Source organism: Lagopus muta, chromosome 2, assembly GCF_023343835.1.
Source record: "Lagopus muta isolate bLagMut1 chromosome 2, bLagMut1 primary, whole genome shotgun sequence".
In the NCBI taxonomy this organism is placed as follows: domain Eukaryota; kingdom Metazoa; phylum Chordata; class Aves; order Galliformes; family Phasianidae; genus Lagopus; species Lagopus muta.
In genome coordinates this window covers 14623462-14650229 of record NC_064434.1, presented here as the reverse complement: position 1 = coordinate 14650229, position 26768 = coordinate 14623462, and the positions used below count along the sequence as shown (strand labels likewise).

General features: G+C 39.7%; 1 protein-coding gene across 3 annotated transcripts in view; it reads left to right on the top strand.

Moving 5' to 3' along the window:
- Positions 1-26036, top strand: part of TAF1B (TATA-box binding protein associated factor, RNA polymerase I subunit B) — a 44202-nt gene extending 18166 nt beyond the window's left edge. Inside the window, exons 9-15 of one of the 3 annotated variants that reach the window (XM_048936205.1) lie at positions 13091-13238; positions 15153-15330; positions 15629-15675; positions 18376-18466; positions 18915-18985; positions 21285-21510; positions 25386-26036. In XM_048936205.1, the coding sequence (XP_048792162.1) occupies positions 13091-13238; positions 15153-15330; positions 15629-15675; positions 18376-18466; positions 18915-18985; positions 21285-21510; positions 25386-25578 (954 nt within the window). In that variant the 3' untranslated portion in view covers positions 25579-26036. The other 2 variants (XM_048936204.1, XM_048936206.1) reach the window with 2 other exon arrangements.
- Positions 26037-26768: the final 732 nt, after the last annotated feature.

Here is a 26768-nt window from a genome sequence, read left to right as displayed (position 1 = left end):
CTATTTGTTTCATGGCTTGCCTATTTACCTTGAAATTAAAGGTTCTTTTGGTGATGGTGGATATTTTTTTTTGTCTACCTTCTTTGCTTTGTATGGTTTAGTTGCCTTCACCTTTCATTTCATTGCAGAATATCTACAATGCTGTTTCTTGCCTCTTTTATCCAGGAGATTGTTGTTGAGTTGTGCACCTCCTGTTACATTCTCCCATTATCTAAAAAACCAAGAGCTGTCAGGCAGTGACCAACCGATGCTGCGTTTGGAGAGGCCTAAAGTACATCCTTTTAAGGCAGGAGCTGGGGATTTTGGTATATTTTACTGTTATAACTGAGAACAAGCTTTAAATTTGGAATTTGTATCCTTGTGCTGCTCAGTGTTGGACCCCTTTGCTTCCAAGTTTGTGATGATTCCATAATGATAATCTCTTGTCTTACAGTGTGGCTACGTGTTGCTGACTTTTACCGTGATGGCAGATGTCAAACCTCAGATTTTGCCCTTATTTCTAATTATTGTGATTATAGGCAAAATTATAATGGGAATGCAGTTGTTAATACTTGTAACCTGTAGACATTTTTTGCCTTGTGACCATCTAATAATTTAGTTGCTCAGTAAGAGCTGTTTTGAATAAAATAGGGTTGCACCACACATTTGAATCAACTCAGCATTGTTCAAGCATAGTAAAATCAGTTTTGTTTTGTAAATTTAGCTGATGAGTTTAAGAAGTTTAATACGCCTCCTGGTTTTGATTTCCCTGTGAATATTGGGGGCAGAAGAACTGACGATTAGCCTGGAGGAAAGTATAAAATAGGAGGATTTCTCATGGGTTAAGAAAAGAAAATTGCTAAAAACTTTGATGGTTACCTTCTGTATGCAACAAAAACTAGAATTTGGCTGTAGTCTTGAGGCTTTAAGGATAATGGCTCAATCTTAGAACTCATTTAACATTTATTCCTCATTAATTTCTAATAATCTTTGTCAAAGTGTAAAGGAGTTAGTGTAATTTATGCTATTAGGATTGATTGAATAAAGAAGGTATGCTATGACCAGAGGTAGAATCACCATTACAGGTTTCTTAAAAACTAGTTTTTTGTGTTTATGGTACTGAATGGAGAACGTTGATCACTTAGATATCGAACTTAGTCTATTGCTCAGCTTATTAATGCTGGAAACAGTTGTTTGCATTTACTTGTAACATACTTTGAGCTCCTTCTGTTTTCTTTCTTGAAATCGGGAGTGTATCACACATTGGTGAAATATTTTCCTGTGTTTGAAGTGCCTAAACCTAGACAGATAGCATCTGCTTTTGGAGGCTTTGGAAAGCAAGTACCTCTCTCACTTACATTCTCATTAGGTAGAATAAATGTAGTTTCTTGATGTACATCACATGGAACATAGGAGAGAAACTGTTACTAGAGCATTCATTCTTCTCTCTTTGCAGACACTCAGCCCATCTCCTCAAGGGCTGGACAAGCTTGTGGAGCTGGTGTGCTTATTTTGCTCATGTGGGTCGTTCTTCCCACGTGTGCTAAGAACAAAGATCAAGTTATTTTTCATTGTTCTTTTAAATACAGTAAAAAGAAGTGGGTTACTTCTCACATAGCAAAGTAGCTGAGCAGTATTGTCACACGGGAGATGAGGTCTGTACTCAAACCCCAAGAGCACAGAGAATGATGCATTGTCTGTGAGCACTCTTAGTGGGAATGGCTGCAGAGCACACTGCTGCACCTGCCGTGCTTGGAGCCAGGGGGTTGATGTTCTGGGTGAACTGTAGTGGTGGCATAAACTCATACAAAGCCAAACTGACCACTGAAGAGCCTTAGAAATCTCATGGTGATCATTTTTAATATCATTAGGAACTAAGGGTATTTATCCAGCCCTTCAGGCTAATTCCTCCACGCTCGTTTTGTTCCTTGATTTGTACCCTAAGCTGGATGTAGCATAACCGAGCAAATGATATTTCATACTTTGGGATTGTTTGATATCAAAGATGCTATTTCTGGATCTACAATTTCATCAGCTTAAAAGCAGATGGATTAACATTTGCTTCATTACAGAGTTTCTGTATGTTAATAGAAGTTTATAAACTTGACAGTGTTTCTTAAGTGCTCGTGTTTCTTTAGTTGTGGGTGTAGATTGAGTCTCCTAATTATAGTACTCTTCTAGGAGGGGTAGATGAAGTGAATCACTGTTTTAGGGCTTTATGATTTCTGTCCCAATGTCTAAGGAGGAGTGAAATTCCTCTGCCTACTTCTGTATTCTGAGTATTTTATGAGGTCACTCAACAGAAATTCTTGCTGAGGAAATCACAGGGGTTGGAAGGGGCCTACGGAGATCTAATCCAACCCCCTGCTAAAGCAGATTTCCTGCAGTAGGTTACACAGAAAAGCATCCAGACAAGTTTTTAGTGTCTCCAGAGAACGAGACTCCACAGCCTCTCTGGGCAGCCTGTTCTGGTGCTTCGCTATCCTTATCATCCTCAGGCACCTCTCCCATTCCCCAAGACCTTTCAAAGGTGATAGAAAGCTTCTTGGCAGCTCAGCACTTTTGGGTGCATGCCATTGGGACCCATAGATTTGTGTGTCTCAGATTTGCCTAGATGATCTCTGATCGGATCCTCCTCAACAAAGAAGTCTTCCTTTCTACAGACTCTCTCTTATCTCCAGGGTCTGGGATTCCTCAAGGGCAGTCCTAACAGCAAAGACTGAAGCAGAGAAGGCATTCAGTAACTGTGCCTTCCTTCTCAGTGTCCTCTGTTAACAAGACATCCACTTCATTCAGCAGCAGACCAACAATTTTCATAGTCTTCCTTTTGCTATTGACATACTTACAGAAGCCTTCCTTGTTGTCCTTGACCTTCCTAGTCAGTTTTATTTCCAAGGCGGTCTTAGCCTTCCTCACTGTATCCCTGCGTGCCTTGACATCATTCCTATGTTACTTCCAAGAGACCAGACCTCTTTTCTGCTGTCCATGGACTTTCTTCTTCCATATGAATTTTTCCATGAGCTGCTAGCTCGTTCATGTGGGTCTCCTCCCACCTTTACCTGATTTCTTACTCTTAGGGATGCACCAATCTTGAGCTTGGAGGAAGTGATGCTTGGATGTCAGCCAACTCTCTTGGACCCCATTACCTTCCAACGCTGAAACTCATGGGATGCCTCCAAGTAGGTCCTTGAAGAAGTCAGGGTTGGCTCTCCTGAAATCTTGGTTGGCAATGCTATGTATTGCCTTGCTTCTTCCATGCAAGGTCACAGAATCACAGAATGGCCAGGGTTGGAAGGGACCTCAAGGATCATGAATCTCCAACCCCCCTGCCACATGCAGGGCCACTAACCTCCACATTCAGTACTAGACCAGGCTGCCCAGGGCCCCATCCAATCTGGCCTTGAACACCTCCAGGGACAGGGCACTTGATTTCATCATTGATGTCATTGATAAAGATCCTGAATTCTACTGACTCGTAGTCACTGCATCCAAGGATGCCCTCAGCCTTCATGTACCCAACCAGACCTTTCCTGTTTTTAAGGAGGTCCAGCAGCACTCCTTTCCACCACTTGTGTCAGAAGGTTACCTTCCATGCACTGCAGGAAACTCCAGGACCATGTGTGCCTGATAATGTTGCTCTTCTGGTAAATATCAAAGTGATCGAAGTCCCTCATGAGAACGAGACCCTGTGATTGTGAGCCTACTTTCTGCTGTCTGTAGTAGGCCTACCATTTGGTGACTGATTTGGCATTGTTAATTTGATGGGTGATAACAGTGCATTCTCTAAGTTGACATTGACATCTGAATTAATTTGACATTGCCATTTGGAAGTTTATTGATTAAAATGAGAATGTTGATAAATTAAGCCATTGTCTACTCTGAAGATGGTTTTTAAAATAAAACAGTCTGCTGAGCATTTTTAGAGAGTTAGACTTGTAGAAAAATTGTGTTATGGAGGCAAGTAACTTCTTCTGTGTTGCAAACAGCTTTGAATGAGTTGGGAAAAAAACAACAAAACCTGCTGCCTTCTTAACCAGATTTCTTATGCAAGAAAACTGCTCCCTTCTGCATCTACTGAAATACATAATCTTTCAGCTTGATTGTTACGAGAATATAGATAAAGCAAATACAGTTCTTCTTCAGCTTCTAAGGTTTTCATCCTATCCAGCAGTTGATGGATTTTGAGCTGATGTTATTTTGAGACTACTGGGAGAGAAGAGTAGGAAATAAAGACATTATGTGGGAAGGAGAAAAACTTAAAAAGACAGATACAGTACAAGCTTTGGTTTTTTTGTGTGGCATCATTATAGTGGGTAAAGATCACAGTGGGCAAGCATTGCATTTAATTTTTGCTCTTCTTTAAGAAAAGACTGATTCATTGACCCACAAGCTTCAATTAAATAGAAATGTATTTTTTTCACCAATATCTGCTTTGTGTCCAAGTACACCCATAAGGTGTATCTGAATCAACAGAAATGCCCATTAAGTCTGTCTAATAGGAAGTGATTTTTTTTCAAGTAGAAATGTTTTAATGTTCTCTGGAAGCTGATATGATCAATGTTATGTTCATGTACCAACCTTAATTTAAATATCTGCATGATCTTAATTATACGGGTTTCTACAATTTCTTCATGGTGTTTTCAAGCATGCAGCTGTTTTAGTCCAGCTATATTAGAATTATTTTCTAGTAATTCCTGACTTCTAATAAGGAACTGTAGAATGAAGCATTGTTAATGTATAAATCCATCATACTCCTCACGCTATGGAATTCTGGTTGGATTGATTTGTTGGTTGCTTTTTGTTTTTTTTTTGCTGCTGTTGGTTTTGGGGTGTTTTCTGATTTGTTTGGTTGGTTTCTTTTGTTGTTTTTTTTTCTTCTTTTTGTTTTGGTTGTTTTGTTTTTCTTACCCTCTCTCTCAAAAAAAAAAAAAAAATCGATTTGTGGAGTGACAAGGATGATCAAAAGCAGATACAGGTTTCCTAGGCAAGAAACAATTCAGTGTATCTATTTACCTTTCAAGTTAAAGAATGGTGATGGTTTATTTTGTTCAGACGGCAGCCATTCTGATTCTCTCCCAGTATCGCTTCTTGGGAAGCACCAGACAAAATTTGCTGGTCTGCTGGTTCAGAATCAAACAGCAGAGAATTTTTCTTTGTGTATCTTGTGGATAATTGGTGGAACTTATTGCTGTCAGACATTCTGGGTGCTAGTAGGGTCAGAGAGTGACTGGACAAGGCCCACAGAAGAAAAGGCATGCAGAACTATAAGTGTTGGCTCAGCCACAAACTGTGTGAAGCTGGACAAAAAATTGGGAAGGTGTCCTTGTGGCTTACTTGGCTCTTAAATTCCTTCCCACTCATCTCTCTCGCTTGCTGCTGGACACAAGGCTAAACAGATCTTGGATAGAAGTGGTACAGCCACTTTTTGTTGCTGTTCTGGGATTAAAGTTAGGGTTTCAATTTGTGGGTTTTGTGCTCTGGAGAAACTTTTTTGGGATGGTGAAACTTTGTGAGATAATTAATGAAAACCAGCTACTTTTCTTCCCAACGCTAGGAGCAGGAAAGAACAATGGCACAAAGTCTGACCTAAAAATGTGGCAAGGTAGAAGTGAAAAAGATAAGGTAAAAGAGAAAAAGTGAGGGTAAATAGTGGGTCTTCTGGGAGACAGGTGTTTTTACACGTTACTGGTAATACTTCTAAACAACCTTCTGTTTGTTTCTTTTTGGTTTTTAAGATAAGCATAGGTCTTGGATTTGTGAACAGATTACACTAATACAGTCTTACTTTCACGTCTTTGAATTGTGACTAAGATTATAAAGTTGAGTGTGCAGATTTTAGGAATTACTGAAGGTATTTGCAAAGTGTGTTAGGGTGTAGCTATTAATCATTTAATCGCTTACTGTTTCTATAACAAGATAGCGTTGCAGTTTAATGCACAAAGTCATGAGCTGCTTGTCTGTCTTTTCCTTTTCTTCATCTAACGTGGGAGTTTAAGCCTGCTTTAGCACGTGCTAGGTAAAGCCAGCACAGCTGCAGAGCATTTGCTCTGTTTTGTGCTTGGGTGCCCATCAGGTGCTGTGGTGGCTGTTCTGCTCAGGCTGGGGGTAACGGGGCACTGCTGCTCCCTTACTGTTGGGACCCCCGGATGGAGAGACTTCCCCAAGGCACCACTGTGCACCTGGGGTACTGCCATGAGTAACCCTCAAGATTTCCTAAACCCTGTGGAGCTGTCACCTTGTTTAATAAGTTTTTCTTTCACGCTGCCTATTCAAAAGGATTTCGTACCACTTCATAATCTGATCCTGGCTAATACCCATGACTTCAAGTCATCACACATCTCTGAGGAAACCACTGCCCTTGGGATTGTTTTGCAGCCTGGATTTTGGTGCACTGTGTGTTTATATTTTAGTTTGAGTCTGAGTCAAACTGAGGAATTGCTGATGAAATCGATGAATTAACTCATGAATGCAGGTCAGTACGTTCGTTCTGTTTTCTTCCAGAGTGTTCAGTCATAATGACAGCAGCTTTCTGCTTCTGGGATGTGCACCTCCTAGGCTTGTTTGTAGCTGAGCTAAAACTATTTACTGAGGTCCTTTTGCAAAATCCCATTTTGTCTGATGTGGAAGGATCCCCATTCTCCCAGTTGAAATTTGAATGAGCCCTCTGATTTTTGTTTTTAATGGCAGCTCTTGAAGGAATTCAAATTGACACAGAAGCCAGTCATTCTTGTTTATTTTTAAAAATCTTCTAAGAGGTGGAGAATTCCAGCCATACAAATTCTGCTAATCAGCCATGCTGCTTTTGCTTTCCAAAACAAGCAGCAATTCCTGCTTTGGTCTGCAGTGCTTTTGCCATACTCTGTAATCTTAATTTGGGGGGTTCCTTCTCTCTGTTATTTGTTCCCTTTCTTTCTTTCTTTGTAATTTTGTATTCTTGTTCACTTTTAGCAGGTGCATGTACTACTCGTTCACAAAAAAGAGAATAGTGCAGAATGGAAAGAATCAAGGGCGAGGCTTTTATTTAAAAAAAAAAAAGCTGAGGAGGAAGTTCACTGCTGAAAGGGTTATTGTAATCAAGTTTATCACGGGAGCTTGCTGTTGTGTAACAGAAACTCTAGCTTGTCCATACCTGCCTTCAAGCATTACTTAATGAAGAAAGAAAACAAACCTACTAAAATATTTATGAAATTCAATAAAATCTGTTCCTGAAGTCCTGTAGCTCAATATGTTTATGACAGTTCAGTTCCCTGCTGGATTGCTCTCTCCATTTATAGAAAGACCACATTTTTTAGAAGAATATTGGTTGCTCAGATTTAACTTGAGCATGAGCAGAGCAGCATTCATGCACGTCTCCCTGTTGGTTTAATAATATTGAAACTCATTTATTCAAAAACCACTTTAGCCAGGAACTGCCTAATGAACAAGGCAAAAGTAGGATATTAAAAAGCCTGCAATAGAGCCAAACAACTTTTTTTTTTCAGTAAAGGTACACTGTTGGGGGTTAGACTAGATGATCTCCAGCCCCTATGTTTGTGTGGTTTCATGATCTGTGCTGAATGCTCAGTTAGCTCTTTCTCTTGCATGTAGGTTGCTGGCTCATCATTCACGTACCGTTCCTTGATTAAAAACTGCCTGCGTCAATCCCATGCAGTCAAATATCCTAGCACGCCTAGAATTAATTCTCTCAATGTGTAAACATTGTTTATTGAGCCCTCTTCTAAAATGGATCTTTTCTCTACAACAATCCTCAGTACCAACTTCAAGCATATCCTATGTCTCTTGCCTTTCCTAGCAGAACTCTTGCACGCGATGTATTTTTCAGCAGTTGCACGAATGGAGCTGTAGCAGTTTCACCTGCCTTTGTTCTTCCTGTCATTGGGTTCCCTTTTAATAATTCCAGGCACACCCTTTGCTGTTACATCAGCATCTGTATATGATTCATGGATATCAGTGTTTGAAGAACTGCATCTGCTCCTTTCATCCACACTAAAATGGTGGTACCAAGCCATGCTCAGTGCCAATTGAACCTGGTCCTCTGCTTCCGATGATGACCTAGGGAGGGATGGGGGAGCAGTGGTTCTCCCCGGAATCCTTACACGTGCACCAGCAATTTGAGACTGAGACAGTTTTGTACAGCAGTGGTAATGGTCCCCATCCTCTAAATGGCCTTTGTCTCTGGTATATACCCTGTACTCCAGCAAAGAAACTGTTCATACAGAATTTAGCTTTACTCTGCGTGGAGTCTAACTGCAACACAGCTCTCTACCTTAGTTTGGCCATCTCACTTAGGTGGGAAAAGAATGTTATCTATTTCTGAAGGTTTTATTAGTGGTAAAACATTAAAGTGCACTTAATTTGCGTGTGATGGTTATTGCAGTAATTTCATGCTGCTGCAGGTGGGGTGATGATGAGGCAGATAGATGTTATGCAGAAGGGGGAAAAAAAGACACAAAAAATATCCATCAGTAAGATTTGTTGGTGCGTATTTGAGTGGGGCAGCCAGATTAGTACAAGTGCACAAGAATAGTGGATTGGTGAGGGCAGGACCCCAGCATGGGGAAATGAACTTCAGTCATCTTAGGAGTTTGGGCTTTCCGATCACATTAGGTATCACATAACAATTAGGTCACAAGGTCATTCAGCATTAAATACTAGTTTGGGTGTACATTTCACAGCTGATTTGTTTATTGCCTTTATTGGCAGTTCTTTGTGCAACCTCGTGGGCTGTATCCTACCCAAGGAGGGGAGGACAGCTTTCTGCTCCAGAGAACGAATGCAGCTTAGCTGAAGTAGCTGAGTAGCAGAAGCAAAGCACAGTGTGCCAGGCTCTGCAGAGCACTTGATTGACTGCTGTGATAGCTCATTTTACCTTAGCTAGTTCTAAAGCTAGCTTGGTTCCTGGCAGCGTATGTCTCAACGCAGGCTTTGTTCAGAGGTGTTTACACACATTAGAGTACCCTCTTGGAGTACCCATTTGTAGTACTCTGATGGGCTTATTAACTTCTAACTAAATATCTTCTGTTTTATGGACGTGCCTTGCTTTAGTGAACCGGCTTCTGGGTTCTGTTGCATACACTCTTATCCAAGCTTCATAACTGGGTGTTTTCCAAATCTTCAGGTTAAACCCCTTTCTTAGTCCATTTCTTGAGAAATTTGACACAGTTTTTCAAATTCAGGCTAGACTGACTCGGTCTTCTTGAAAGTGATGAGGTTTGCTGATATTCAGATAATTCCAAGCGTATGTAGACTACATTTCAGAGATCCCCAACAACCTATAAAAAGCCAATAATTAAAAGGGAAGTAGATTCCAGAATTAAATGGCTGTTAAAGGAATCTCGTAGAAGGATGTCTGCTACTGAATGCAAGCAGCACAGGTGAAGGTAGAGCCTCAGAAAACATGCAGGTATGGGAAGGAAAGAATCTTTGGGAAATTTGTGATTAAATGGATGATGAAGGGAACTGTACTAGGGAAAAGTACTGGAAAGGAGTGCAATAGGGAAAAAGAAAAAGATATAAAAGATTTGAAACAGCTCTTCAATTCTTTTCAGAAAGATAGAACATATTCACAATAATATAAACAGAACTGTGAATATGTAAGTAATTACTCCTGGTTTCTTGTCCTGATACAGGAGGCGAAAACTGTCTATACAGTCATCTAAGAAGAAAGTCAGTTAGACCACATTTGAAACAAGAAGCTGTGGAGCCTGCAAGTGAATCTAGAAAGTCAGCCACTTGTATACTGTTTTCTACTTGTTGATCAGCAACATCCTGATACTGTCCAAACAAGTAGGAGAGGCTGCAATCTTGGCTCACCCAAAACAATTACCTGCTGCTGTGATCTGATTATCATGTTAATAGTTTGGCTCACCTGCTTCTGAAAACCGGGTGGTTCTTTTCTAACATGGGTGAAAAATTTCATGTAATTTTGAACGATAAATGCAACTAATTTAAATAGTGTAATGAGTGTATATTATAATGAAAATCTTATACTAGATACATCTTTACCAACTAAACATTATGTATTCTTCTTCCTATGCAAAGCTGGAGTTGGGCAGAGAGAAAAAAGAAAACCATAAAGTAGTAGTAATCTTCCACGCTGCTTTCTGTAGAAGACCTGAAGTTACCTTGTTTGTCATGTGTGAGAATGAGGTACAAAAGATTTTCAAGACAATGCTGTTAAGAGAAGTTCTCAGTAACCTCTGTACCCATTCTGGACGAGTTATGGGCTCTGTCAGCATTGTTGATCAGTCTTGAAGAAATTCCAGCTTGCGAAACACCTGAAAGGGCTATCAGATGGCATGACTTTAAAAGGGTTTTCTGTCAGTCTTCCTGAAATTATTAAGTGCCCTCAAGGGTTTGTAACTGAGTTTTATATGTGGAGTGTTTCCCAGGTTCTCGAAACAAAGTGAGAGCTTAGTAATTCCATGTGCTGATGGACTGGGGAGTTGTCCTAATATTTAACACAGAAACACAACTGCAAATAAGTAATGCAAAATCTTTTAATTTGTGATTGGGTATGTGAAAGTTGTACTTCGAGAATGTGTGGTGTGTGGTCTAATACCCTCTTGTCCAAGGACTCCCACCTTGGGGTTTAACCAGGAGTGCTGGAGGCTGTGCTTTCACTGAAAGGAAGCCCCAGCTCTGAAACTTGCTTTCCTGGTTGATTTGTTGTTTTGGGTTGTTTTTGTTGGTTTTTTTTTGCAGCTTGTTTTATCACTTTGTTCGTTTGTTTTTGGTGGAAAAGATGCATAGCTAGGTAGAAAGTGATAAAATTTATCAATTTGGAGGCTACCTGGGTGTAGGCCTGGGCAACTTGCTCTAGGTTGGACCCAGTTGGTCCACAATTGAACCAGATGACTTCCTTGGCTCCCTTTGAGCCTCAGCTATGGTGTTGGTCTGTGGCTCTGACGGCTGCTGCTTTGCTGTATTTTGCTTTTTCCTAGTATCGTTCTGGTATTTACTGTGCTTGTTGTGTGGAATTTGGGTGTTCTGTTTGTTTTAACCCTCCCAGTTCATACAAGATTTTGCAGCATAAGGGATTTTCTGTATGAAATCAGACCTCCTTCAGAATTAGGCAGGTGTATGTGGTGACAGATAAGAATTTCCAGGGCTAGAAATGCTCTCTGGTCTCTTCAGTCCTAACCTTCAAGCCTTCCAGCTCTTTGCTGTGATGTGTCTTGCTGGGATGTGATCTGTTAGGTTCAGCTTACACCTACAGCCCAAAGCTCAGGCGATGGCTGTGTGTTCCTGGAAGCACAGGGTTCCATTCATCTGACTTTGTTGTAACTCAGCTCTGCATTGTAGAGGCACGAGTTGTGCAGTTGTGCATGTGGAGCTTGAGAGCTGAGCCTTGGGAAGCAGTAATTGATTTGGTTGGTCTCTGTGGTGGATTAGTGTGTCCTAGAGCCACGTGTCCCAGTTGTGTTCACATCTCTTTATGAACATAAATTGATAACTGTCTGTTTGTTTACACCCTTTTAAAATGAACCAAATGGCTCTTGATGTCCCTGGGACCTGGAACCTAGGGCTGCCTCCTTAGCCTGATGTGGTGAGAAAAGCTCATAAAAAGTGATAGGACCTCAAATTAAGAGCTATGCACCTTAAAGCAGCTCTTGGTTAATTTAGGCTTCGGATAACCTCACTGTTCAGTGTTTGAGAATGGGAATGCTTCAAATGGCTGAATTCTCGGTGTCTTTATTGTCATCTGTGCTGTGCTATTAAGGAGCTACTAATTCAGCTGCTGTTCATCCAATGCATTTCCTTTGTATCTAATTAGGAGCATTACTTATGCGATGCTTTTATTTGAATCGCCTGGGACTTTCATTTTTTTTCCAAATACACTGGAGAAAGGCGAAATCGGCTTCAGGTTTTGTTTTGGTATTCAATTAACGGCTGCTCTTTTAAGAGGAAGGGAAGCACGGTGAGCCGGAGCTTTTGCAGAGGTCCGGCAATGCGTGTTTTTCTTGTTTCTCAAGATAGTCATGTAGAAGCCTAAGCCACTTTTTAACACCGTTTAGAAAATCTAATGAACAACTTCCTAACTGTTACAAGAAGTTGGCATGTGCAATAGTGACAGCAGGGTTATTCGTTTACTTAAGCATTTATTAATGCAATTAAGCAAGTCTTAACTGCAGTCTGGGGGGAGAGCACTTAAAAAAAAAGTATGGTAACACTCCAAAACTATAAAATGTGAACATTGGCTACATAGCTTATATTAAAAGAAAGGAAACCAAATGATTGGATAAAAAGACATTACTTCAGTCTTACTGTTGTCATAAACATGATTGCTCTGATCTCAGTCTGGTCTATAAAATCCAGAATTCATATAAAACCCTGAATTCATTATTGATCAAGGAAGTTCTGAATCTGTGTGCGACGTGTAAGCCTCTGCTAAATTCCAATTAAAGGAAAGTACTTAGTTGCTCTGAAAGTAATGCCTCCTATTTATTTCTGTGGAAATTGCAGTGGAGCATAGTAACACAGATAAAGTAGATGCTCAGTTACAAAATACTATTTTTCAACATAGTCATCACTATTAGCTATTAAATTCCATTTAATGATAAGAAATATATATATTGTTTTCTTCAGTGCAGGTAGTGAACCACTGGAATAGCAGGTCAGCCACGCAGTTGTAGGTAGTTGTCATCTTTGGAAATGCTCAGAATCCAACGGGACACGGTCCTGGCCAACCTGCTGTAGCTGAGCTGAGCAGGGTGCTGGGATCAGAGTCTCCCTCCCAGCCTCACCCATTCTGATTCTGTTATCTCTTACCTCTTGAGATATTTCACCTTCTATTTAATTATTGTTTTTAAATGCATTTTCAGTCTTGGAGTGTCTGGAAATGTATTGATCCCTTCACTAAGAGGGCAGTGGCTTGGCAGCAGTCTGAACAGCAATGTTTTATTGGTATTATATGCATTTTATGGGCTTTAAAAGTAGCCAGTGTTTCTCTTTGCAGTACTGCAGTCTGGCTCCATTCTCGCACATGTGTTCAGTCATGCAGAGTGCTGGAAGAATGCAGTGTTTCTGTATTAAAATAGAAAATTCATTATTAAAATTAATAACAAATAGACCAACACAAATACATAACACTCTTAACTCTGTTTTGCAGTCATGGCCTGTATATGAAGAAGTCTACAACAAAATGGTCGAACTTGCAGCTTTTTTAGACCTGCCTCGTTTTCCAGATATAACAGACAACTGCTTTCTGCATCCAAATGTGTTGTGCATGAAGTACTTGATGGAAGCTAATTTACCTGGTAAATATTTTCCTTAACCTGAACCAATAAGTTTTTCTTCAGTTTATTAAATCCCAGCAAAAAGACTTAAATTACTCCTCTTAAAAGTGCCTCCTCTTTTCCTTTTAGTTTATACATGCTTAAGCTTGAACTGAAAGGTAATTTCTATAGGAAGTGCCTCCATCAAACATCCAAGTAGGTACTGAAGGCCCAGATATGCAGTGCTCTCTGGTGCTAACTCTCTGAGGCTGTTGAGTGGATGCTTTGCTTCACATCTTTCAGTAGTGATGTGAACTAAGAGGTCCTAGTGGAAGTCACCTGGTTTAGTAACTCTAGATCAGGGATTCATGAAGTTCAGCACTGAATGGAAGCATAATATGCAATATTGAACACGTGTTCTGGATACTGTGTATCAGCAATAATTTTAGTACTAACGAGTGATGCTGTGTGAGAAAACAGCTTGTCTCGGTTGGTTGGTTGGTCTGGTTTAGGTTTGACAGAACGTACTGCGTAAGTATGAAGTATTTTTCTTTATTCTAAAATGAAGTATTGAATATTGACCTACCAAAGAAAGACCAATGACTGCCAGTCCATGAGCAGCATCTGCTGAAATGCCCTGCTCTTGTCTCTGGAGATGACTTCTGCAGACAAATAGCCTGTAAATGGAGATTTTTTTCCTAAAAAGCATTCTGACAATTAATAGTTTGGGGATTTCATTTTAGAAAAGAGAGGCTAAAAATTTGGCATTTCCAGGTAAATTACAGAGAAATAAGGTTCTCAGTACCCTTTGGAAGTTAGTAGAAGAGAAGAATCTATTGTCCTTTACTCTTTCCTTGCTTACTGAACTTTTTGTCACATAGAAGTATCTTTTTGTTTTGGTTGTTACTTTCTGTGTGTGAATGGTTTGTGTTTCTCTTTTATAAATGGAAAAAAAGATGATTGTTGCTGTTTCAACTCCTAAAATGAATTGGCGTTGCTTCTCAGGACAGTGAATAACAGTGAAAATGTAGGCTAAATGATTGAAAGTACAAGAAAGTGTATCAGCAGCTGTCACAAGAAGGTTTGTTTTGGAAGTGCTTTTATACTTTTCAGATTTTACTTACCTTCCACTGTTATGTATGAGAGGATTAAATACTGGTTTGTAGTGAGCTCTTTGTAAGCAGCAAGAGAATACAAAGTAGAGATGGATTAAGATTGTACTTAGTCATACGTTGCTAACCTTTGTGGAATCCAACGGTGATGTAATCGCCACCTGTATTTCTTGCTGAACAGGAATGGTGAGAAATTTGGGGGATTTGTATCTGTGAAAAATAAGCGTGGAGTAACACAGGGCTGTATGGACAGCGTGCTGCTGCTTTCGGAGCCGCAGCTGTATAGGTTTGCTACAAACCATGGCAGCAGGTGCAATTAGCTCTTACAGGGTCAGCTCCAGGTTGAACGTCTGCTTTGTGCCCGGTGCCCAGAAGCTTCTTTAAGCAGCCCCTGGTTCTCCTGGTGCTGCTATGGCCTGGCTCCGATCCCACATTTGTTTAAAGCTGACAGACAGAAAAAAAAGGGGGTTGACAGATTTTTGGCTTTGGGTTTGTTGTTTTTTTAAAAATTAGAGTTTAAGGGTTATTAGGTATATAGATTTAAGATTTACTTTCCCGGAACAAAGGATGACATAATGCCATCTTTTGAATAACATTAGACAATATTTTAAAAGTTTATTCTTTTTTCCTGTGAATGTATGTCAATCATTTTTATTTTAATTACAACAAAGATTACCTACCATCTATGAAAACATCTCGAAATGCTGCTCAGCCTGAGAAAGACGGCTAATTGTTCCAAAAGACAGGAGCAGTGTTTTCCTCTAATGACCACTATTTTGCACTGCAGAAGTATTTTTAGCTTCTTTCAACGTACTCCTCTTATATTCTGCTTTGTATTGACTAGATGAATTGCACAACTGGACTTGTCGCGTGGTCAAAAAGACTTCCATGGGAGAGGCGGATTTCCTGACTCTCACGCCTGGAAATAAATCAACAAGGAAAGTGAAATATGATGTCCTTGCAGCAGCAGTTATTGTGGTGGTTCTAAAGTTACTGTTTTTATTAGATGATCACTACGAGTGGTAAGTATGTAGGCAGCTCTCTAACAAAGCCCAAACTTTCCTGTAGTGTAAATAACTCTTTGATGAGCCTTTCTTCAATAATGTTGAAATTGTAGTATTTTGTTCAGTAGGATGAAATGTGAACTTGAGGGCATTTTAGACTTTGAATGTTACTTATTCTTACAAATCAGCAGTTTGAAGCTGAAACCTGGAAGGAGAACTGGGGTGTGTTTTTGTCAGCCGCATTTGAAATTCATGTGAAAATTGCAGCATTTGGGTCTATGAAAGGATCTGAGCTTTATTCCTTTCTTTCTTCCAGGTTGCTCTCAGACTTCTCTTCAGAAAGAAAGAAAAATAACAAAGAAGGTGAAGGTACATAAATATTGTAGTAGAAGCAGCCTTAGGATTTTCTAAACCAAATAACTTTGTAATCAGGCTTGGAAAGCCTTAATCCTACTGACTGTTGAAGAGTGATTTTGTAATTTATTCTTTTCAGGCAGTTCTTTAAAGACAATGGGATTTTATTCACATAAAATTGTTTCGGCTTACTTGCTTAATTCTGAGAGTGATACCTAAGAATAATACAAGGATAGGGAAGTTTGTACATACTTTACTGGATATGTTTCTGCTTTTCCCTGCTCTCCTCTCCTTTTTGTGCATGTTAGGTGAAGGTGAATGGTTACCTCGTAAAGTGGGAATGCACTTTGATCATAAATAGCAGATACTTATTAGGGGCATCCAACCACATTTATGATAAAATCCAAACTTGTTTAGTCTTGTTAAATAAAATGTCTTAGTGTGTAACATATTTGAGATGTAATCTATTTTCTTCTTCCAAATAATCCTGAGAGAGTGTGGAAAAGCTAGCAGCAATTAAGATAGAAAAGATAATGGTGTGAACGTAGTTCTTTGAGGGCAGAAAGACCAAATCAAAGATTAGAAATCCTCAGGAAGATCCTCTGTGACCTTATCCAGATCACAGCTGAAGACAAGATCAAAGATGTGTTGCAGTGATTTATGTTTTAAGCCTCACATCCTTTTTTTTTTTTTTTTTTTTGGTTCATTTTTGCCCTTCTGTTACATTTATGTCAATAACAAAAATGACCATTAGTCATACATGAATGCATCATCATCTCTGTATCTAGAGACAGTCCCCACTGACAACTAAAACGTGTAATTCTCATTTTAAGTGGATATTCCAACTTACTTCAGATCTTATTATTTCGTTTTTATTTCCCTTGAAAACTTCTGCAGCAGTGACCCGAGTAGAAGTTGCACAACTGCTTGCAAGCTGAGGCTCAAAGCTATTAATGTCTTAATAGGGTTTCTCTCTTATTAATAAGTCTCGTTGCCTTTAGCAATTAACAGCTCACTCTTTGCCCACTTTTTCTCCTTTGAAATCTGCTGGTGCAAAACAATTCATGTGCTGTGTTCTGTTGTCCCCATTCTTCAGCTGTTGGAGTGGCAGCAGGCAGCTGATGTGAGAGTGTTCTGTTTGGGCACTGATCAGTGCCAGAGCTCAGCACTGCCCCGGCACTTTTGCAAGCTTAGTGTGCTCAGATAAATAATGGCTGATGCTGCATTGTAAAGATCCAGGGTGTGCTAACTGTACTTTCAGTACAACTATCCTCTCTCTAGAATTTTTTTTTTCACTATATAAAATATTTCAGCTCCTACAGTTTTTCAAGACAGCCTGGAAGCTGTGCAGTAGGTGGTTGTAGCTTCCTCGTGTGTGTGTGAGTATACGTTCTGCAGACTGCACACATACACGATGCTGTTTACGCTCAAGTAAAATGTGATTGAGGCATGTGTGTATGTGTGAGTGCATTGCAGAGCTGTGTGTTTGCCAGTTGACTCAGCCATGTGAATGCAGGACTAGCAGTACCAGCCAGGTGAACGTTAGTGTCATGTCCCTGACAGCAGGCTTCCTTGCAACAGATGTTGAATAATTTGTATTAAAGTAAATACAAAAATTCTTTTCTTCCCATGGACCAACCTCCCAGCACCCTCTGTGTAGGGAGTTTGAAACAGAATTTTATCCATTGCATTTTAATAACTACTGAAGGATCTTTCTTACCTTTGTTTGTCCATTTGAGGCCACCTATAGCTCTAGTTTGTAAGGCCTCTCATGGCAGGATAACTTGCATAGCAAAAACACAGAAAATGTACAGAACTTTGCTTATAAGAACAACATATTCACCTTCAGAACAGTTTGCCAGCTAGCTCTTTAGAAATGAACGTGATGCAAGCATCCATGCGGTGCAGCTGGGGTGATGGGGAAATGCAAAGCCTGGTTAATTCACGATGCAGATAATACACCTACGGATAATAAGAGTTGGTTATTTAAATGTACCCTGTGCCATAGTTCTGTTTGCAGTTCTTACACTTATTGTACCCTGTTGATCTACTTCAATCCTGTGCCTCTTTGGAGTATCAATGGTAAACGCGCTGCTGGAAGGCCTTGTGCCTTAACATTTTTGCATGCACTGGTATGTATTTGTTCGCATATCAGTGTGTGAGAATCCTGTGCTCAAAATATGTGGGACACTGATACGCAGTGAATACAATTGTCTGAATAATGCTTCTTGCCTTGCATCATCTCATGGGCAGCAGGATGGATGGTGGGGGATTGACACAGTTTCACCTCCTACATCTGAGCTTCAGAACTTGTTTAAAACTAAGCTTCTACAGTTTCATTAATTCCTTGAAGTCAGATTTCAAACAGAGGAAGGCCAGTTAGTGTTGTGGAGATTTAGTTCAGGTAGTAATTACACTTAACTTTCAGAAAGGAGGGAGAAGGACTGACTTGTCTAAAACTAGGAAACATATTCTGAGCAGAGGCGTTTCATCCCACCTGTTATGCTGTTCCTTTCCTGCATTTCTGCTTTTCATTTTCTCTATCTTACAGAAATGTTGGATTCAGTATGTTTTCTATAAGCAGATGGAATTTAAGATTTGCCTGCAGACGGGAGATGCGGAGTCCAACTGCATGATGACCACATTCTGTGTATCACATTTCTTTCACTGCTTCACAACCTAAAATTAAAACATGAATGTTTTATTCAGGTGGTCCATATTTCGAGTTCAAAAAGTGGTACAAGGTTATAAAATGTACCTTGGATGTGGAGCAAAAAAAACTGGATGAAGAAAAAGCCAAGTAAGAGATTTTTAAGTACTTGGTAGTGATAATAATAATATTAAGGTAGATGATTTTAAGTGAAATCCTGACCCCTACAGAAGATAAAAAAGTTTAGAATTTGCTCCATGTTTCCATTCAGCACTCTTAGGTGAACAAAGCGATTTCATCCATATCTTAATTTTCTAATTACAGACATGATATTTATCCAACATATTAATTAAACACTTTCTGTGACAAAGTAGCTTATACAACTGAACAATTAACTGATTACAGTAAATCTGGGCTTACGTGCCTCCATTTATCTATGCAGAAAGAGACTGCCCTATGTGTTGGAGGTGGCTTTTAACGGTGTTAACAACAGATGATTTTGTTCTTATTTTAATAGCTCCATTTAATCAAGAAATTATTATTTTACATGGTTTCTCCAGCTCTTTTTCGTAACAGTTTTTATTTCTCTTTCTTGTAGGTATCTGTGGAAATGTGAGAAGCCGCTGTTTTATTCAGTCAAGAAGAAATCTAAAATCCTTAGGAGAAGACGTGAGTACACTCCGCCTCTTTCTGCCAGCACAGAAGTCTGCTCCAACTTTTCCCATCATAGAAATTCTGACTGTAATAATATTTACATCTTAAAATACTTTCCCTTCAGTCTTTCATCTCTGGGCAAAATGAATGTAATACTATTTTACAACCCATGGCTGGAATTCTTCAATCAGACGTTTTCCTCCTGCTTAACTGAAATTGCAGCCTTCATAGTGACCTACTTAACGCAATCTCAGAATTGGCACTTTGTCCTCATCTCACTCATCTGTCAGCTGCCTTTAACTGTGCTCTTCATCATTTTTTGTTGTCCATTTTAATACATATGGAAGTACCTGTAAGAAATTAGGGAATGACTTGGTTTGGAAGAGACCTTAAAGATCATCTAGTCCAAACTCACTGCAATGGGCAGGGCTGCACCCACCAGACCAGGCTGCCCAGTGATTGGGTTTTACTTTTCTTTTTAAAACAAAGAAGCAAAAATCCACCAAACAGAAACAAACAAAACCAACAGAAACTGCAACACAAAAGCAGGAATTTTATTTGCCTAAATAAAAGCTGAGTTTCTTCAATCAGTATTTGATAGTAATAAGCAACAGGAACTTGGAGAGAGATGTTAGTGTGGCAAGTGATGTTTTTCTCCTTATATACTCTCCAGTTTCTGGAAGTGACTGATATAGGAGCTTCGAAGCTGATTATATACTCCTGCTTAGTTTGAGTAACTCATGTTAGACTTACTGTGCAAGAGTGCATTGGGTTTTTAGTCATGTTTTTATGCTTCGAAATTCTGTAGGGGTGATGATGCTGCAGTTAAGTCGCATTCTGTGTAAAAACATTCTTAGGTCTGTTTTTTATTCTGAAATGGTTTCCTCTGGAGCCCTTTAGTTCCCCTATCAATAAGAAAAATGAAAAATCAGTTGTTGTTCATTAATTCTGTGCCACTTTAGATTCTCCTTCTGGATCTTTTCTTTGAGATAGGAAAGGACTAACTGGATTACTGAGCTATTGCAGGCAGGAATCCCACATCATGTCATTTCAACAAGGCAAAATTCATCTGAAAACAAATTTCAAACAGTAGAGACAAAGAATGCCTATACAAAGAATGCCCTAAACCACTCTTGTTCTGGTGCTAATGCAGTTTGTACTTTTGGCTTGTTATTTCTGGACAGTTTTCCTATTCTTGTTCTTTACCTGTGATAGCTTTTTGCCCTTTCTATCATTTGACATATGTGTATATTTAAGATACAGGTTACGAAAACCTTCCTCAGCTTTGATTTTTGTGGTTGATTTTATTGAAACCATCATCTTTACTCTTGAAAGATAGGCATCCCTTTCCCTGGATCACTTCAAGATATCTTCCTTGCCTTTTTCCAATTTATGAATGATTGTTAGATACAGGTCATAAAAAGAAGCTGGAGCTCTAGGAAGGCTGTTTTCTAGCTGGCTTTTTATGCTGGGGAAGCAAGGCTTGGTGGCTTTGTGTGTGGTTTGGTGTTGTGTGTGCTGATCTGTCACCTCACCATCTTTCCCTTCTGTCCATCAGCATCAGTTAAGTATGAAAGTTTGTCATTCTGACTCACATTTGACATGGAGGGGTTAGGAGTCCCAAGGGTGTTCCCAGGGGCTTCTGAAAGGGTGGGAGTGAAAAATAGAGAAACCCTATAAAATCCTTATTAAGAAGAAGAAAAACTTTGATTGTTTTTTCTTAACTCATGTATTATAATTTCTTTTTAGTATTTCTCTAGCTGTGGAGAAAGGTGGTGTGGCTTTTGGTTTGTTCTGTCTGTTTTTAAATTCTGCTTCCAATTGAAATCTGCACTGCCAAAATCTTCAGCTTAAGTTTGTATTTGAAACTTTGTGAATGCTGATAGGTGAGGAACTACTCATTGTATCTGGGCTGAGTGATAGCACGTGGCCAGATAAATACAGCAGGAGGCATCCAGGCGTATGTGTTCTGTAGGAACAAAATTATCAGCAGTATCAGATGGATTTTTCTGGCTTTATTCAGGGAATGCTTTTGTGGTACTCCAATACTATTGGCATTGGGTACTGTGGCATTTTGAATGGTTTTTCAAAATTTTCTTCAAAAATATATGACAAAAATGAATGCTAAATACAGTGGGAGAAAGCACAGAACTTTAAGCTTTCTCAGGATTCCTTGCAGGGGATTAAAAAAAAAAAGTAAAGGACGCAAATACCGTATTATTTCTTTGCAAATCAGCTCAGAAAAATGTTCCAAAACTTAATGTTTCTGCCTTGTGGGATTATTATCTTTTTTGTCTCATTTCTATTTGTACAGAAATGGTTGAGAACTTGCAAAATCAGTTTGGCAAGTTGTCTGGTTCGGTGCGACCTGCAGGAAGGCCAAATCCGTCAAGTTTTCAGTTAAGCTGGTCTGAAGAAAACACAGATGGGTCTTGTTTTCATGGGCATAGCCTGAAGGGAATTTTGCAAGAAAAACATGGTTTACTTACAGCCATCAACACAGACTATTGGCTTTGTACAGATAAACTGTGTAATGAGAAGTAAGTATTACATTTCTGTTAATTGCATTTTGTAAAATCCTCTCGATGGTGGAGCACAGTGTGTGTATATACATAGATCTCTCTTTTTTCCTTTACAAATGACATGTGGGGTGTGTACACAGCTATGTGTTCACGTACAGTTGAAATCATTTGTAGAAGGGGGTGTGTGCAGAGTGCTTGGGCTTGGATTGGGAGTAGGCATTGTAATACAAAGAGTGATTAAAGAGAGCTTTTGAGAAGAGAGGAGATGAGACTGTCAACAACTAGAGTCACATGGCAAGAGCAGCAGCTAGGTAGAAATATTCACTCCACTTCCTTCTTCACAGTACTTCAGGAGCTATTACATTTAAGAGAATGAGAAAACATCCATTCCTCTCTCCTCTAAGTCACAAAAAAGTGTTGAAAATTTAGTTTTAAATCACCGTGCTGCTTTTCTCGTGGCTTTAATCCACATTAGCAGTTAGATTTCAAGACAGCAGTTAATGCCTCCAAAGTCTACTTCAGAATGAAGTAATTGGGTGAGAAATGGGCTCAAACGCTATTACATGAGTTATCTTTGCAAGCAGCCTGGAAAAGCAACATAAGAAATCTGGGAACAGGAAAGCTCTTGTGCTCTTGAAGTTGTTTAGTGGCTTTCTGTACTAGAGAAATGTGCCCAAATCCTGACTTCACAGGTGTTACAGAATTTTTTTTCACCTAAGCGCTTATCAGAACAATCGTGCCATTTCTTAGTACAGTTATTTACTTCCAAGGACCTAAACAGCAAGGACAGTGATAGGCCAGGTGATGTAGCCTTCCTTCTGAAGGTTGAGGTACCTTAATGTGAAATGAGTTTTCATTTGTGTGCTGTTGAATAAGCGTTGAATGACATCCTAAGTCTTTATCTGAACGTGCGTCTAAACGTCACGCTTAGGAGAGCAGTAGTCCCTACAAAATCTCAGTGATACATTCCTGATTTTTAAAAGATTAAATATTACCCTTGAAAATAACTGCCTTTTACATGTGTGCAGCCTTTTGTTGTTTTTTAGTGGATTTATTTGCTTATCTTTATTTTCCTTTTCACATTGCCTTTCACATATCCACCGTGACAGAAATGGGTTGGAATAATGTAAACACAGTGTTGTATTACAAGAGCCTTGGTTGTATGGATTCATTCTTTTGTATGAATAAGAAGCTTTTTCTGCCTTTTTTTTTTAAGGGAGGGGATGTAATAATCCTTTTACCACAGATTTGCGTAAATCTTACAGACCCACTGAATGAGAGGATATTTCAGTGTGTGTTTGCGTGAATAATCTTTTCATGCAAAGTCTGTTTTTAAGCCTACATTTTCATATGTAATGTATTAAAATGATGATGGCGAACTGTCTTAGCCTTCACGAAACGAGATTTGAATTTAAACTCTTACCGGTTAAATTTCCCATTGTATCATTTGCAATGCAAGTAATTAATTATACATCTGACACTCACTTAACTTTGGAGAATGACATCTACTCCCTCAGACATGAGGTTCTATCCCATGCAAGCGTATGTATGTATAACAGAACTAAAAACAGACTTACAGGCTCTCTAAAAATCAGCGTGGTTTAACTGGGACTGCTGGAGTGCTTCAGTGGTAGGACTGAAGTATTTCAGTGGGCAAAACTGAGAGCGGTTATCTGGTTGGTAACGTGTTTCTTTTATTTAAAACTTTTATTTTTAAGCTGAGTTCTAAATCAGGTATATAGCTGTGTATGATGCTCCAAAAGTAACACCTCCTATTTATTTCTATGGAAACTCCAACAGATACAAAGAATGCAAATAACGCTATTTGAACCGATTCTCAGCTCCAAACCCTGGTTTTCAAAATAGTCACCACCACCAGCCATGTATTTTCACCAGCAAAGAACAAGAGGCTGCATGCCACGTTCATAAAACTCTACGCCAGTGGAGCTGACTCACTGTTTCATAGCTGCTATGACAGCATTGTTACTAGGAAAATGTTGCCCATGCGGTCCATCTTTCATTGGCCCAAGCAGATGGTCAGTGGTACCACTCCAACCAAGACTGGTGATGTGCTTCATGGTCTTCGAACTGGTGTGGGGCCTGGAGTTACTGCGTTGCAAGAAAAAGGTTGCCTTCTTTGGTTTGACTCTGGTAGTTTGAACTTTCTGCTCATCAGCCTTGCGATGTAGCAGTCAGAGGTGATGGTTTGTCCAAGTTCCAGGAAACCCAGAAGGATCACTGCTTTCCTATCCCAATAGACAGTGCACATCACTTGACCTGCTGAGAGATGTGTCTTTAACTTTTTCCTCATATGGAAAATTCATATTGCCACTCCATGGACTGCCATTTTGACTCTGGCACATTGTGTTGACACTACATCTCCTCACTAGTAATTGTGTGAGGCAGGAAACTGTCGACTTCAGCCTCATATTGGTCCCATAGGTCCTGAGAAACTTTCATACTATGTTCTTTATGTTCTTTTGTGAGCATTTATACCCTCCTGGTGTAAATTCTGCAATATTCCATCATTGCCACTTATTGTTTCCAGAGCATTGAAGCCAACGTTAAGCTTGGAACACATTTCCCTGGTCAGAATCCACCAGATGAGCTGTTTGTTAGAGACGCTCTTCGTTTCATGGTGTGACAGCTGTTCACGGCCTTCCAGAGCAGGGCTTGTCTTTCTTGTCACTGTTGCTACTGCTGAAACATACCAGCATTCACTGTACTCACATCCGGTGTTTGATCTCCCTTGTTATTTTGAGATGATAAAGTAGTGTGTGTGAGGAATGTTAAGAAAAACAGATGAATCTTTCCCTTACTTTCCAGAGATTAAAATGTATTGGAAATTTTGTAGCTCTTTAGAGATGCTCGTAGTGTAAATAGCACAAAATGGGACAGTGGTGTGTTTATGGTTGTGTTTTGGGACTCTTGTGAAAAGTGTAACTCCGATTAATCAGATAGGTGCTTTATAATGTTGATGTAATTACACGTTGCCTGAAAATATCCAGTACAATTTCCCTGCCCTCCCAGTGAAAACTGAGCTCAGACAACTAGACTGCCCTAAAAGCTGTAGTTGCTGAAACTCAGGGTTAAGACTGGAGCGTCACAAAAGATTTGAATTCCTGTTAGCCAAAAAATGCAGGTTTGGTTCAACCAACAGCACCTATAAATGAAGCTCAAACTTAACAAACACTTAGTGTGGGTTGTGGAGTCAGCTGGTTTCTTCTGACACTGCTGAAATGAGCGGTTTAACTTGGGTTTTGCAAGCTGGTGGCTTTCAGGTAGTGTGAGGACTGTGCAGGACAGGCTTTGGTGTGAGTGACCTACATTCAGATTTCTAATCTGCCAGGCTTCAGGAGGATTTAAACTGCGACTTTGCATCCTGAAGTGCGACTCCCATGGCTTTCGTGGCACTCCAGAATAGTGTATCTGTTCCTCCAGTTTGAGGTAAAATGTAAATGGGTGTTGGGCCAGAGGGAGTGAGCAAATGACTCTATAGTCTAGTAATTAGCACACTTGCCCATAAATTGGGACAGACGGGTTCCAGTCCTTGTTCTGGTGAATATTTAAGACCGCTGCTCTGAATCAGACAGAGGGGCAATGGAAGCTCTGCTTCTCCACATCCCAGGGCAACACCTTGTAAGTGAGAGGATGCATAGGGTTTAGGCAGGGAACAGCATCTGAGTCTTCATATGAATATAAAGGGTTTTTTAATTGAAGCAGCTGGGTTTTTTTAGGACAGAACTGACATGGTAGATCAGAATTGGGGTTTAGACACCTGATGAAATGTTGATATTTTCCTCTAATTGCAACTGTGTATGTAAATGTTTGCAAAATGCTAACTAAATACACTTGTAACTCAGGGCTTTCTTTTTTCCTTTCTTTCTTTTCAGATTGTGCGGTCATCTGGCTCACTACAGAGAAGAGGACTTTCCCAAGAGCTACCATTTTGTACTGAGACTTTTCTCCTTTCTTCTGAGGATACAGCCTTCCTCCATCCATGAAGAGGTGTGTGTGATAGAACACAAACTTTTTAACAAAAAACTCTATAAAAAGCCAAAATACAGCAGGAGCCTAAGGAAGTAAAAGACCTAAATATTGTAGTATTAAAGCTGTGTGAATTGGTTTGATCCCAAACCGTGCTATTCAAACTGATAGTGATCCTTTTGCCTGCATAGAAATCTTCTGTTAAGGTTTTAGTGCTGACATCTACTACTGCAGTTATCTGTGGTGTCATGTTATCCATAATTTAAGTTGCTGGTTTCCAGCTGTGAGCTACCCAGGAAACTGTTTACCAAGATTTATTTCCTCACTTTGTAGCAGGGCCGACAGGAAGCTATGAAATTACCATTTTTTCACATAATTGTACATGCTTTGAATGTACTGGATGGCATGTTGGCATCTAATTGCATTGCAAGGCTTTGCAATTAAAATGCTTTTTATTTTTTTACTGACTTGTATGACAGCAACTTCATTTCTAGAAAGTAATGTTTACTTTGTTTTGAAAGAGTGTGTTAATAAATAAAAGGAGCAGGTGGACAATGTTTTCTGTGCAGTGAGCTGTTCAGCTTTCGTTTCTTAGCTGTCTGTTGTGGCAATTCTGGCACTGCTTTCAACATTTCCTTGCATCCCGAGTATCTCCTTGTCTCTTCTTAAGCCTGGGCCTCTTGTTGAAGTGTACACCTTTTGGGTCCGTGTTCCACTCCGGGCTCCACAGCTCCTATAGCTTCTTTTATACCTGGAACCCTCCATCCTGTTTTCTGCACAGCGGTGCCTTCCAGGTCCTCCTGACACTCTTCTTTCACAGCACTGCTCTCTTTTGAGTTGTACTTCATTTCTTCTGATCACTTTGTATCATAGCACCTTCGCCAGTTGTGCCTCAGCCATTCTCCCAGTTTCTCATGCTCAATCTTATTTATGCACCATGTTTTTATTCTGTCCCAGACAACAAGTAAATGAAGTTGGGTGCTACCACTACATGAAAGGCACCATAACATATGTGTATGTTGAACAGAGATGTTGAGTAGATATACAGATGAGTAATACTGCTTTCAGTGGAATGAAATAAAATTCAGTAGCTCCATCTGTCAGTACGAAGTACAGAAGTTGCCAAATGCACTTGATCAGTAACACAATCAGCAGCTGTCCCTAGGTGGTTATGGACAAAATTGTCTGTGGACTTTTTAAGTGATCGCTTCCTTCCTGAAGGAGGCTTGGGCTGTGGTGAGGTGTAATCAGAGAAGGCAATCTGTTCAGACTGAGTATGGTGGAAGGGG